Below are 15,183 nucleotides of genomic sequence, written 5' to 3'. Positions count from 1 at the left end.
AACTTGACTTAAAGTTATCATAAAATATCAATTGATTATAATATTGAATATGTTAAGAAAATGTGTAAGCGGAAAACAAAGTTTTATAATATTATTTTTGTTAAAATAATTAAGTCGCTTAAGTTATAGTTATAAAAAATAATTAGTATAAAGATAAAACTAACTATTATAGATAAATTTATTATAGATAAAACATTTAAAATCTGTGTGGGGTATGTTTATATGATTTAATTAATTTAAAATAATCCTCCAACCATGATCTTGCTTCTATCCATATCGTAACTAAAATTTTATATAAATTATCTTTTTAAAAAGGTATTTATCAATAATTAATATTAGTTATAATTTGAAATTTTAAAATATCAATCAATTAATTATTTTATTAATTAATGATATTCTTAAATATTATATAATAAGATGATATTGTTTTTAAATAAAGTGATATCTCCAAAGCCATATTACGGGATCTTAAATAATATATTAATATAATAATAATATTTTTATATTAAAATAATGTCTTTAAAACAATATTGATAATTCACATTCTTGATAATTTAAATTCATAATGATAATTTAAAATATAAATATTCTATTATAAGAGTTTACCTCACATTTTGAACATTAGAGAATATTGTTAAAACAATAAATAATCTAACAAATTTAACAATGTCCTCTTAAAACATAACATCATATGTTGATTAGGTGATCTTCTTTGTTAATTAGGTTATAGGTGGAGCGCTGAACTTGCTTAACAATTACGTTATAGTTGAGTTAAATTACGGGGAGAGCAGTTTAGATCGGCGTTGAACTTATTTAACAATTAGGTTATAATTAGGTCAGTTATAAACTGTGTTTGTGAGGGCAGCGCTGAACTTACTTAACCATTACGACGTTATAGTTGAGTTAAATTACGGAGAGCAGTTTAGATCAGCGTTGAACTTACTTAACAATTAGGTTATAATTAGGTCAGTTATAAACTGTGCTTGCAGAGCAGCGGTGAACTTTAACCATTACGTTATGATTACGGTCAGTTTATAACTGTGTTACGATTAGGGTCAGTTTATAACTGTGTTTGTGAGAGCAGTTTAGAGCAGCGCTGAACTTATTACGTTACAATTAGGTCATTTTATAACTATGTTTGTGAGACTTAAAAATTACGTTACAATTAGGTCAGTTTATAAATGTGTTGAGTTAAATTATCATATAGACTACAGTTCAGTCAGTTAGTTCGTTAAAATGTAATTGTGTTAAAGCAGAATAAACCCTATACCTATATTTACAGTTGAGTTAGACTATTAAAAAAATACATGGATCAACATAATAATTAAATTACAAGCATGCTGGATCAAGATATACTTTTTCAATTAAATTACAAACAAATATATTTTAAAAATCATATCGATCTTACTTAGCAATTAGGTTATACTTGAGATGAGTTATATTATGAAGATAGTTATAAGTTCAATTCAATTAGAGAAGTGAACTTACTTCATAATTAGGTTACAAATAAGTTGAATATCAAAAACACACGTGTTAATTAATACGATAATCAAGTCACAATAAAAATAGATAGACTTTAAAAATCATATCATCTTATTTTGTGTAGGTCAAAAATTATCACTATAGATAAACTATATATATAAGATTATATATTACATCAAAGTTAAATTTTTGCTTAATTAATTTTAACAAACTCTTGAAAATAATTCGAACCATATCCAACATTAAAAACATATTCGAAAGAACATAACTCAACAAAAGAAATTCATAAATAAATAAACAAGGTAGAACACATGTATAGATGCATCGAGAAAAAGAGAAAATAAGTATAAATTACGAGCAAACACCACGGGGCAACCAGCAGCACTTCCTCTACTCATCCGCCTCTCCCATATAACAAGCCCCCCCTCACACAATCAATCACTTTGTGTATCTCTCTCCACCGCATCTCCGCCTCTACGCCACCGTCACTAAAGATACACACACAATGCCTGCACAGAAGCGTCCTGCTAGCACTCCTGCTGGCACTGATGATGATAACACCAACCAAAACAACAACAATTCTTCCGTGCATCGTAATCAGAACAGCGATGAGCAGCCTCAGGGAGAGCAATCAGGTTTGTTACCTCGAGATACGTGATAAATTTGTTTGATTTTAGTCAACATTTCTTGCTTATATCTCGTGTTTTGTTGTTGTTTTTGATGTTTTTGTGATTGTTTTGTCACAGATTCGAATGGAAGCCGTTCTCCGAGTCCTGATGGCGACGACGAAGAGTATGATTTCTGTCTTTGATATGTGTATATGTGTTGTGTGTTTTCGAGTTTTTTCTGTTGCGGTGATTATTGATTTGATTGATGTGTGTATGGATCTGCATGTGTTATGTGTGGTTGATTGACTGTGTTGCTGCATTTTCACGAGTGCTTGTAAAGGACTTGTTGTGGTCATGGTTTCGGAGGATTTTGTGTTTTTTTGTTTATATTTCGCTTTTGTTTCGTCTTGCTATGGGGATTGTTGTTTATGGGAGTTGAAGATTAGAATTTCTTATTGCACGTTTTTTTTTTTTTTTTGGTTTTTTGAAGTTGCTGTACATCCGATGGAGTGAAACTGGTCTATTTTTTAAGTTGCTGTACATCAGATAGAGAGGAACTGGTCTTTTTTTTAACCCGTGTGATTGTTTTATATGTGTTGTTTGTGTGTGCGTGTTATGTTGAGTTTTTCGTGTTCCGAGTTTCTTCTGCTGTGGTGATAGTTGATTTGATTGATGTGTGTATTGATCTGCATGTGTTATGTGTGGTAGATTGACTTGGTTGCTGCATTTTTGCGAGTGAGTTGTAGAGGAGCAGTTGTGGACGCGGTCCGGAGGATTTTGTGTGTTTTGTTTGTATTTCCTTTCTTTTCGTCTTGCTACGGGGTTTGGTTGTGTAAGGGAGTTGAAGATCAGAGTTTGTTGTTGAATGTCATGTGTTTCTGGTCCTTTGAAAGTTGCTGTACATCTGACGAGTAAAACTAGCCTCTCTTTTTTTTTTGGATCTGTTTGCTTGTTTTATTGGTGTGGTGTGTTGGAGTATTGTTCGTGATAGTATGTTCCCTTGTAAAATGTTTCAAATGACGGTCACACTTCTTCTTATCATATTTTTAATCATTAACGGGCTATTTTTACAATGAAAGTCTAAAAGAATCGTGTTCTTACCTGTTTCCATAATTATGATATCCCCCCAATCTGTTTCCTCTTTTTGTTTATATGTGGGTCAAAATTCATTTGCTCATGGAATGAGCATCTGAATATGCTATATACGTGTGATGTCAACTTAAAAAAAAATTAGTGCCTCAAAATGCAAACAGTAAAGTGGTGAACTATAGAATTCAAGTAGCGTGGCTTAGATGATTTTGTTAGTATTAAAATTGTATCATGTATTTCCAATGTAATTTCACAATCTTTAAGCTTGTCCATGTGAAAATTGTTGCATATTATCTCATCAGGTTACATTTAATTTGCATCTCTGAGATCAATCAGTGTTTACAGTAGTCATAATGACTTATGTTGAACCACTTGTGTCTGTTTCGAACCACTGATAGTGCTGGTGCACATGGGGTGGTGCTTTTAGAGAAGGGGAGTCATGTACATGTAATTTAAGGATCGGTATCATTCTATAGTGTTTGTACTTTAGTACTTGTGCAAGTGCCTGTCATATTTGAAAGTCATGTTGTTTGTATATTCCAAGTTCTTAATCATGAGTGATGTAGGATGGGTGGTCAGGGATTCTTCAGTTTTGGACTAAGTGTCTGCTCATACTAGAGGACATCTTTGAAAACTCATTTTTTTCAACTTTATATCATAATCTTGTAAAAAGGCATCTGTGTTTATGCATCTTATATACTCCGCAATCTGCATGCATATTTGTACTTATCAGTAGTTTGGTGCCTTGCATTGCAAATTGTGCTTACTCTGTTTGCTTGTGTTTCAGATATATTATTGTTCATTTGCCTGATATACGCAAGGAAGTACAATGTCCAATTTGTCTAGGTACTCTTTTGGCTCCTTGATATAAATGATTATCTGGTACTTAATGTGGTCGAAGCATGATGTTCCTATATTACACTGCAATCTTTTCGGAACTACTTGTACTATACACAAGTAAAAAGTTGTTTATCTTCTCGTTTAAATCGTCTCGAATATGTAGACCGAAGTGAAGCCAAGTCTGAGTTTAATAAAAAAAGTATTATGAAAACCACCCCTGCTAACCATGAATTGATTTATCTCTAGTCTCTACCATCGTAGAGATTTTGGTCAATTCTACTAATCTACTTTGTTGATGTGCTTATAGAACTTTACCAGTGACAACCAATCTTATATTTTATTAATAAATGATATTTGACAATTATTTACTCTTTCCGCATCAACAAAGATAACAAACTATAATAGTTAAGTATCAAGTTGCTTGATTACTTGTTCTCATCATGTGTAGGCCGGAGGGGGTTGAGTTTGTGCCTTTGATGTGCAGTTTTACTAAACTTTTATCAGTCTACCACTCTACATTTCCAAAGAAAAGTTCCTCTCTAGTCCAGTCTTTGTGTATTGAATATTGATAATCCTTAAGTGAACACTGTTCTTTCGTATTTTCTTTACATGTTTTTACTGCTTTGTGCCATGGTGGATCTTGTCAAGTATACTGAAACTGCAAGCAGTATTATAACTTTTTACTCCATTAAGATAAGGCTGTCTCTTGATGCTTTTGCATCAGGTTAGGATTAAGCTCATAAAAAAATGAAGTATGCTAAGGCCTCAAACTTCTGAAAACCCTCCGGCCTCTGCCTATTATTTCATTATCATTGTTGTTGAAGGTTTGACCACGATTTCTCCTAAGCAAGAAGCCCAGTAAACTTGCCTCACCTTGCCAGAGGTGAGTTAAAGGAGGTTTGCGCCTCACCTGACGAGGCACAAGGCAAAGCATGTCTATTGAAGCGAGGTCCATTTTTAATTATTTTAAAAGAGATAGTTGTGGTCTTGCCCTTTCTTTTAACTCTTCTTACCATTGCACAAGCTTCCTATTTCTTCCTATCTTTTTCTTCGCCGCCTCTTATTATGATTGTTCTTTTTGATAATTTCTATATGTATTAAATCTTTAATCTACAAGTATTTATAATAGTATTATATAGCATGAACAAATCTTATAGGTTACAGTATGTATTTAATTATTGCAGACTTGCATTATACATACTTATTTAACTGTACACCTTAAAGATTTGTTTGATAATATATATATATATATATATATATATATATATATATATATGATAGGGATATAAAAGTAGCGCTACAAAATCTCACATACTATACAGTAATTTGAATAGTTTTGAGCTGAAAACTATTATTGTTGTCTTGGCACGTGTTCGCTTGTCCATATAGTTTAAGATTATGCTCTATATAGATTAAGTTTGTGTTAAAGAATACGTATTATTGTTGTTATTAGAGTCGTAATGTTTAAAGCTAATTATTTTTTTTTATTCTACAAGTCCAAAAGCTAATCGTGTTTGTACTATTTTGGTTCAGAATAAATTTTTTATATGCTTAATTTGTTACTTTCTGCACTAGCATTTTTATTTATACGCATATAATAGTTTTTGCTTATTTATTGCAATTCTTGCACCTCTCTTTAAAGGGGTCCGCGCCTCGCCTCATTTGAACCTTCACTTTTCATCTTCCTCTTCATCTTGCGAGCTTCTGCTAATGGATACTTTTCTCTTTACCATTTTTCTCGTACTTTTTCATTTTTTGAAATCGATGCTGTTCTTGTGTTATTATGATCCTAATTATCTTCTTTCCCCCTTCCCTGATTGGGTTAATTTCAGGTAAACCATCTGGAATTCTCTCTCACTTTCCAATAATTTGTTTGCTGTTCCATTCCCAAAATTTGTGTCTTTTGTATATTTGTTTCTATATTCAATCTCCTCCCTTTGTGGTTTATATCTAAATGCACATCAAGTTCAACAAGTAGAAGTTGAAGAATATTGAGCTGTTTTCTCTATTGTGAATGATTTGTCTAAAAATTTGTGTTTAGGGCTTTGATATTGGGATCCGGTGTTGGTTGTATAGATCTATATAGATCGGACTCTTCTTTGGTCTATGTATTGACTTTCTATGGATCACGTCTGACTTGGGTATAGATGTTTATAAGTTCTTATGTTCTATGTTTATGTTGATTATTATTGTGATCAGATGTTCGTTATATAGATCGATTTTTTTTTAGTTTTTATTTTCGACTTGGTATGACTGACTTGGGTGTAGATCTTGTTTATACATTTTTGCGATCTATGTTTATGTTGAATTTGTTTTATACTTTCCAGATCTAAATTGTTTTTAGCAGTCTCATTAGTCGTAACTCATGAATTCACGTGAGTTAAAGTTATTCAAATGTGGAGATCGATGACAGAATTGAAACACCATTGTTTCATAATTTTAGGTGCAGAAAAAGAACAACTCTTCTGTTCATCTTCAAGCTAATTACTACTGCTTCCAATTCTTGTATATAATTCTTGTATTAGTATGCAACAAAAATACCCTTAATCATGCCTTTAACCTGTTTGATGAGATGCTCCACAGGCAGCGTATTCCTTCTGTAATCCATTTAACCAAGTTAATCACCACTAGCAAGTAGCAATCACCCAAGAAGAACAATTATGATTTAGTTCTTATATTATCAAAGAAAGTGTATTTTACTTTGACCATTGGTATCAAATGTGGTTGTGACTTCCCAATACACATGAACTCCACACATTATTTTGGTCTGCTTAGAAACATGATTGTAGGGATTTCAGCATCTCTCTCTCTCTCTCTCTGTGTGTGTGTGTGTGTGTGTGTTTGAGGTGCATCGAATTATCTTTAACAGGCATGTCTTATTCTATATGGCCTGCATAATAAGCTGATCTCTGCAATAAAATGCAAACCTTCTTCAACACTGAAATACAAGTTAAACAGCATTTTTTTTAATAAATATTTGTGCTGAATTCGAATAATTGAGTTATGTTTTCGGTCATGAATTTTGTGTTTGATTGATCTGATATGTGAGGATTATTATATTCGCGTCAACTTGTTATATATATATATATATATATATATATATATAAGCATACAAGTATATATATATATATATATATAAGCATACAAGTATAAATAAATCCTCAGTTCTGTAACTCTATCCAAAATGAATTATTTACTTGATGACTAATTATGTAGGGAGGCGGCGAGGATTTTTCGTCATTATAAACTCCTTGCTCATTATTTGCTGTTAACTGATATTGTACTATGCTGATATGTTTGTTGTTCCTGTTCCATTGCATTATCCAATATAATGAATCCTGTTCTTTTGAACTCTCTCTATATTCTAATTTAGAGCAACAACGGTTTATATATGTGTCTTGTTACTGGAGATCAGTGAGACACCATGACGCAGACTTTCATATTTCTTTTGCTTTAAAGCAGCTGCATAGGCTATTAGTATCTATAGACCCATATTGTCATGGAATCATGCTCTTAGAGATGTGCAAGACTGCAAATCAGATCTATGCAATCAATTTTAAAAAACAGAATGCTCTGCTTCTGGCATGAATTAGTATTTAAAAAAAAAAGGAACAAAATAATCTATAGTTTTTGTCCATGTACATATCCGTTGTGGGTCCCTTGCTTATTATGAGATGCTGCTGCCTAGTTTTTGAAATGCTTTCAGACTTGATTGTCATAGGCGGTGCTTATTTATGCTATCACCTAACAGGCAAAAGTCTAACAACATTTTACATCACGTAGAAGAAGATTTTCCATCTGAAATGATTTTTATAAAATTTCAACAAACTAACTTTAATAAAATCTGTTCGCTTCTTGTTCTTAAGAATACATGGAGCATGTGCTAGTCAAAAATCTTAAATCTGTATAATCGAACTAATTATTTTCAGGAATTGTACACTTTTTCTTTACCAATAATTTTCTATCGAATGACAAATTTGATATTTATTTTGATTGATGGATAGGGATTATAAGAAAAACCAGGACCGTCATGGACTGCTTGCATCGCTTTTGCAGGGAATGCATCGACAAGTCGATGAGACTGGGGTAAGTTAAAAAGCCAGCAGGTGTAAAAATATTTCGTGTACAAAATATAATATCTCTAATCAAATTTTGCTGCAACTCTTTTAGAAACAATGAGTGCCCTGCATGCCGTACGCATTGTGCCAGTCGTCGTTCGCTGAGGGATGATCCAAAGTATGATAGACTCATTTCTACTCTGTATCCGGACGTTGAGAAGTATGAAGAGGAGGTATGACTTGGCTGATTCTTGAAGTACACAATTTTAAGTACTAGTATAATGCTTTTTTTTTTATTATTATTTTATTTATCTCATTACTTTTACCCTTTGTCCAGGAACTGGCTTTCCATGAAGAGGAGAGGACGCGCTATAAGCAGGTTAGTTATATTGGTGCCTGCTTAAAGTCAAATTCTCATGTTTTTTTAAACATTTTTTTCCTTTGTATGTGCACTGAAGAAGGGCGGGGTAGTAGAGCCTTCTCTTTGCTTAATGTGTCCCTTTGAGAAGGGGCACATTCATGACCGTAATGTACATTCAGTGTACTAGTCCATGTACTCTGCGGGACATTTTACAGGCTGTAATGTTGACATATGGTGAACTATATACATTTTTCTTTGTGTACTCATATATTTATTATGTTTGGGCAGATCCAAGATTCCATTGCCCAGACTCAGCGCAGACAATCTGAGGCACTAGGCAAGAAACGCTCAAGTGCTAGAGCAACAGCTGCTGCAATTATGAGGAGATCACAGGTGCACCAAACTTCCAGAGGAAGGAGGAACCAAAGAGCTACTGGGCAGGCAGGATCTGATGAGGAGAATTATGCTAATGGCCGTAGTAGAGGTAATGATTCTTCTTCTGTTGATGAGTTGGTGATTGAAGTCAAACCAAAACAATATAAGAGATGGGGAGGATTTCGATATTCTCTGACCTCTTTAGTGCCAGGGAGTGCAGATAGAGGAGATGAAAATGATGCTGAGGTTAACAGAGATTCCTTGGGCGCATTCGCTGGACTTGCTATAAACTCTGAAATGCTTGCTTGGGGTAGAGGTGGCATGCGGAGCAACACTCGCCATAGCAATCAGAGTGCTGGGAATATAAAGCTTGCAAGGAGCAACCGCATGCCTAAGCTACTTGAAAGTTGCCAAGATACAGTAGAAAGAGATGCGGTAATAATAAATGCAGAACTGATGGTTCACTTGCTCACACATCTGTCATATGCCTTGGTTCCTCATATTTGGTTGTGAACTGCTAAATGGCTTTAGTTCAACCAAATAAGGAATGTTCCCCTTTGCGGCTGTTGTGTTCTTCTTTGTGATACTATTATCTTATTTTTTCCTCTTTAAATTATTTTCGTAACTCCTAGGAAGCACCTACTGATTTTATCTGTTAACAACCTTTTTCTCAGTTGGATATTCAATTCATGCTTGTGCCCTTTGACGAACAAAGTTTACCAAGTTTGGAGCGTCGACACATGCGTTGTGAACCCACTGTAACAGTTAGAAAGCTCATCGAGGTAAGATCTTTATAGAAACACAAACCTGCTTTTGCCATTATTAATTGTCATTTTTAAACTAATTTTACCTCTACTAAAAAATTCTGGTAAAGATGGTGCTAATCGATTATTATCACAAATGTCTTTGTGAGCTTTGATATTAAGTTTTTGCCTAATCTGCAGTATGTTGCCAAGAACACTGCTGCTAAAGCTGAAGAAGTTGAAATTTTACTGGTGCAAAACGGAGATGTATTGTGCAAATTGGAGGGGCAGGAAACAGTGGCAGAACTTCAAGCTATGTCCAGCGTTACTCAGCATGATATGGTGAGCTATCTGTTGAATAAATTTGGTATGTTTAGCATGTATACTGTGCTCATGGTAATATTTCAATGTGACATTGTTGGCCTTTTTTTCAGCGTTTGGCTTACAGGCTGAAGTCACAGGTTCGATGAATTCCGTTTGAAGCTGATATATATGACATCCAGGATGAACAGTTATAATGTTCAGTCAAGAAAAGTGAATAGAAAAATACTTTGGGGGAAGGAAATTAGCTAGTGCAGGTTTAGGGCCAGAAAAGAGAGATATTTTTTTTGGTTCTTAAACTTTAATATAAGTTATAAAATTGTTTCTAGTTCATAAGAGTTTAGAATGTTTAACTGTTTGTTCTTGGATCTTGGTTTGGTCCAATTGTATCCTAAAGTTGTGAATTTATGGGAACTAAAAGCATGGAGACTTCTTTGGATTGATAAGCATAATTTTACTTTGTCAGTTTATGCATTTCAAAGCTGAAACCTCATTGCTTTAGCAAACTGAAGCGTTGCTAGCTTTGTTTCGCCAATGCAACTGTATGTGGAGGTAAGGAGTTGATCATGCTCTCTCATTAAATGGGTCTATTGTTTATAGGGTGCCTGACTTGCCTAGTGCACATAGACTTCCTCTTGACCTCGATAACTAATGTTGCTCTTCCTGGATGATTTGTCATTACTTAATTTAAAAGTTAGGTCAAGATCTACTTGTTTATCTTTGTGTCTGCATGATGGGTGATTCCAGCCCGCTCTATGTTTGTAGTAGTAGTAATCCTTAAGCACATATTGCAGATCTGCATAATAGGTAAAATCTAAGCAGGTTACCAGTATCTATGTCTTTCATTCATACCATATGTTTGGATTTATTTGATTTTGGATCGGTTGAGTATGATTGATAGCTGGGTGTCGCTTATCCGATCTCAGTTCATGATATTAGGGTTTTTGGTTGTCAATGCTTTTGTCTTGACTGTATTATTATTAATGAAATTATTATTAATGAAAGTGGTTTTATTTTGTGGCAAAAAAAATAATAAAGAATAATTCTTTAAAGTGCGGTTTATAATGAAATCTTGATAAAGATGATAACGAAATCTCGATAAAGAAGCGAAGCTATGATTAACTAGATCTAATAGGTAAAAGAAAGTTACCAATAGCCTATAGGTCAATATTTATATAACTTATTTTTCCTGAATGAAAGGCAATATTTTTATTGCCGGAGACGTTCAGTTGAACTCTGTTAGACTTGTATAGGTAGATCTTGGATCAGGGGGGACCTGATGTTATTTGGGTATAATACCATAGATATTTTTAATTCTAAGATTCTTAAAATCTTCGGATGTGTGTTTCTGCCTTTCTGGGGTAGAGTTTGAGTTTAAACCTGGGCTAAGGTAAATAAACATGTTGCGTTTACTCTTTTTTTTTTTTTTTTTTTCTACACTTGATACTTGAATTGAATGGAATGATGTGAATTTAGATTGAATGGAATGAAATGAAATTTGTACTCTAAATCGTAATTTAAATTGAGGGGATGAAAGAATATATATATAATTTTCATTCATTCGATCTTTCCATATGAACTAATATATTTCTAATCATGATTTTTTATAATTTTCATCAAACTATATGAACTAGCTTCTTTTTAATCATGTTACGTTATGATTTTCATCACAAAAGATGTAAACTTACCTATATTTAGTCAATATTTGTTCATACACCTTTTTTTATGCATAAACTTTCATTTCATTATGTACTTATTCTATTCCATAATACACGCTAACAATATTATACTATTATTCAGTAGTGTATCATAGTTTCCTAATTTATTTCAGAAAGATAAAGAAAGTGTTCTAAATAATTTAGCATGTCTTAAAACATTGCCTAACGGATTTCTAAATCATTTTTTTTAATATATGAATTGTATATTGAATATCATGACAATTTCAACCTAGACTTTATCTCTTTATCTACATATTCAATAGGAGAAAAGAGACTATTAAATTTTGAAAAAACTGTTAAGAGTTTATTGAAGCACTATTTTCTCATATTTATTTGAAGAGTACATCTGTGATATAACTTAACTGATCAAAACACGTAAAAACAACAAATTATTTACCTGAACAAAAGAATAAATCTTAATATATCTTATTCAAAGTCTTAAACGCTAGATACAACGACACGTATAGAGCTTTATTTTTCTGGTAAATTTTATAGATGGCGATAAAAAGTAACTGGAGACCGGAAAACAGAGTTTTCACAGGTGGCTAAAAATAAAAGCGAAGAAATATAGATTATTTACATGCAAGGGTAACCAGCAATCCCATGTCTTAAAAAGGTAAATTTAGCGATGCTTGCTCTTTGTCTCTCCGCTGTAGAGCCTGAAATGTATATTTAAATATGTTAAAAGACCTTTTGCATACATATATATTTGATCTAGGTGTATATATGTAATTTAAATTGGGATTTACCAGTCATAAACGGTGGGAGAATTGGGCTCTGGTTTGTCATACACTTGGGAACCAATGCCCCTGGTGGCAGGATTGCTGCGGGGTTCAGTCATCCTCCACACATTATCCCTGTGCACCGGCCCCAGGCCCGGTGACATGGGAGTAGTTGGTGTTGTTGGTGTTGCTGGTGCTTCTGGGCTTGTTGGCGTCGACAACGACCTCTGCAAGCTACTGCTACCTTCTCCTTCCCCTTCTCATTACAAATAAAAAAACCCTAATTTAATCATATGATCAGCTGTAATATATTTATAATTTGTACAGAATCAAAAACACAATCAAAAACCACAAGAGTGAAAAAAGGCCATCTGCAACATGAGTTTGAGTATCTGAACTAATCGAGCCTAAATTCTTACCCGAACTCGACTCGCCGAGTCGAGCCGGCTCGTTTAGCTAAACGAGCCGGTTTTAACGAGTCGAGCGAGCCAGCTCGCATAATTTTACACTTAATCGAGCCCAAACCTCTACCCGAACTCGGCTCGTTTAATTTCACGAGTCGAGTCGAGCCGGCTCGTTGCTCGTTTAATTAAACGAGCCGAAACCTTTGCCCGAACTCGGCTCGTTTAACGAGTCGAGTCGAGCCGAGCCCACTTAAACGAGTTCGAGCCGGACGAGCTCGCGAGCTGCCCGACTCGAATTACAGCTCTAAGTATCTGTTCTAATAACCAGGGTACCCCGGGACAACAAAGGATTAACCCCTTACTTGGGCTATCGAATCGTGCTCGCTAGCCAGGTATTTGTAACATGTCAATGTCAATGTCACCATATGATCAATCAACATATGTATACGTATCTGAGAATCAGAAGATGGCGAATATGTTAAGAAGAAGCAGTACCATTTGTCTTGGTTTTTATCTTCCTGAATCTGCCAAGTCCGCGTTCAGGTTGTGGACCGGCCATAACATCATCCCAGAGCTTATCCATCAATCCCATCTTTTCTAGATTTTCTTTCTAAACAATTTTCTTAATCAAGTTTAGGAATGAATATATAGAGAGATACTTGGCTGTAATTAGATTTGTGGTTCAAACTCTCCCTTTATTGGAACAAGTCAAGGTGAGGTAGATTAATATATCATGGTATAACAAGAGTATAAGATATCAAGGACGAAGAACCGAGTAAAATGGAGGATCCACCTTTTCTGACTCTTCTATAAGAAAGGGTTGTAAATAGGCACAAGTGTCCCCGTTTTTAAACAAATTAAGCTTTTCCAATTTTTCTGGGGAAAAAGATCTGAGGCTAGGAAGTCAATTAAGTTATAACTTTTCATGCATAAAACTTATAACTCATAATTCAAAAAAATGCATAAAAAGTTGTAGTAATTTTTTTTCTGGGATTAATATTAAAATAATCAATCGTTTCATTCAAATATATCAAATTAGTCATTCATTTCAAAATGAACTCAATTTGCTTATCAATTTGAAAATTAGTACTATAATTGTGATCATTAAAAAGTTAAAAATTTGTAACTATTTAATCACATAATTTATTTGATACAAAATTTTAAGTTAATGACTAGATTGAGTCAATTTGAAGTTAGTGACTAATTTATTATATTTGTACTAAACGAGCAATAACTTTAATATCTACTCGATCTTTTTTATTAATAATAATATTTATTTGTACATATAAATATTTTTATATAATTATAAAAAATTTCAAAAGAATAAAAATATAATATCAAAAATGATACTCTCAACTTTCCATATACACCTCTTTTCTTGAATTCCAAAAACTCATATAGAAGAGATCTGAGGTATGATGAGAAGGAAAACACAACTCAATTGAGTTGTGAGTTTGCTGAATTTCATAATCTGCATATGGGAGGCCTATAAACAAGCCACACAGGGCCTCTAAAATCTCTGGACCCATTATATAGGTATGTCAGTATAAGTATATGGATACAGTCAAATTTGAAATTTATTAATCTAATAAAGCCCATGCAACAAACACATTTACATATGCGTATATTTTTCTCACAAATTGAAAGAGTTAATATTCGAGTGAGTCACCAAAGTGGGCTAAAATTATCAAGTTGGTCACCGAACTCAAAACGGTCTCAAATTGGTCATTCAAGTCAGTTATATGTATCTATCTGTAAATATGAGTTGAAGGAGTAAGTATATTATTTATAGAGATTTACACATTATTCTTGAATGTTAGCAGAACTAAGTATAAGATTATGACTTCTAGTATTTATGGTATAATATATTTAGATTTTATGAAGTTATTTACTATATATTTTTAATTAAAACAAAGAAAATAACTATATAATAAAAAATAAATAGTAAATCAATTTGATAAAATCTAAATATATTTTCACAAATACTAGAAGTCATAACCTTGTATTTAGTTGTGGTAACATTCAAAAATAATGTGTAAACCTCTATAAATAATATCTTTACTCCTTGAATTCATATTTACAGATACATATAACTGACTTGAGTGACCAATTTGAGATCGTTTTGAGTTCGGTGACCAACTTGATATATCGAGTTCACTTTGGTGACTCACTTGATTATTAACCCAAAATTGAAAATGTGTACATTTTTTCTTCCAAATTCTCAAGTTTCCACTAATCTTCAACACCTAATTCTCGGCAATCTTGCCCATTCATATGTAATTTATTTTGTATGTTTGTGTTTCACCACACAAAGTTTTTTTTCATTTAACACAGAGCCTTCAATATTGTACGTTGAGACGGATCTGCATACCACTGCTCAATCTTAATTCTGCATACCACTCAACTATGAATTTAATGAATTTCATGCTCAAACAAGCTTTCAGATACCACCCAATCAAACG

General features: G+C 33.2%; 2 protein-coding genes across 5 annotated transcripts; one reads left to right on the top strand and one right to left on the bottom strand.

Moving 5' to 3' along the window:
- The first annotated feature begins 1,797 nt into the window (after nt 1-1,797).
- Nucleotides 1,798-10,342, top strand: LOC108206308 (putative E3 ubiquitin-protein ligase RING1a). Of its 4 annotated transcripts, none has more exons than XM_017376562.2 (11): nt 1,798-2,117; nt 2,229-2,274; nt 3,967-4,025; nt 8,024-8,105; nt 8,190-8,310; nt 8,415-8,456; nt 8,727-8,922; nt 9,034-9,248; nt 9,488-9,595; nt 9,758-9,898; nt 9,991-10,342. In XM_017376562.2, exons 1-11 carry the CDS (start codon nt 1,988-1,990, stop codon nt 10,024-10,026), a joined length of 1,176 nt encoding a protein of 391 aa, XP_017232051.1. In that variant the 5' UTR covers nt 1,798-1,987; the 3' UTR covers nt 10,027-10,342. The 4 variants fall into 4 exon arrangements, with proteins under 4 accessions (XP_017232051.1, XP_017232050.1, XP_063944332.1 ...); XM_017376561.2 differs by having other exon boundaries at nt 1,806-2,117; nt 9,025-9,248; XM_064088262.1 differs by having other exon boundaries at nt 1,845-2,117; nt 8,727-9,248; nt 9,991-10,164.
- A 1,651-nt stretch (nt 10,343-11,993) lies between these two features.
- Nucleotides 11,994-13,461, bottom strand: LOC108208319 (dormancy-associated protein 1). The gene is made up of 3 exons (XM_017378835.2): nt 13,217-13,461; nt 12,345-12,573; nt 11,994-12,254 (listed from the first exon to the last, which is right to left on the bottom strand). Exons 1-3 carry the CDS (start codon nt 13,311-13,313, stop codon nt 12,218-12,220), a joined length of 363 nt encoding a protein of 120 aa, XP_017234324.1. The 5' UTR covers nt 13,314-13,461; the 3' UTR covers nt 11,994-12,217.
- Between the last annotated feature and the right edge of the window lie 1,722 nt (nt 13,462-15,183).

The sequence above is a fragment of the Daucus carota genome, chromosome 2 (genome assembly GCF_001625215.2).
Source record: "Daucus carota subsp. sativus chromosome 2, DH1 v3.0, whole genome shotgun sequence".
NCBI classification, from domain to species: Eukaryota; Viridiplantae; Streptophyta; class Magnoliopsida; order Apiales; family Apiaceae; genus Daucus; species Daucus carota.
The sequence above is the reverse complement of the archived record's forward strand: the minus strand, read 5'-3'. Positions and strand labels throughout refer to the sequence as shown.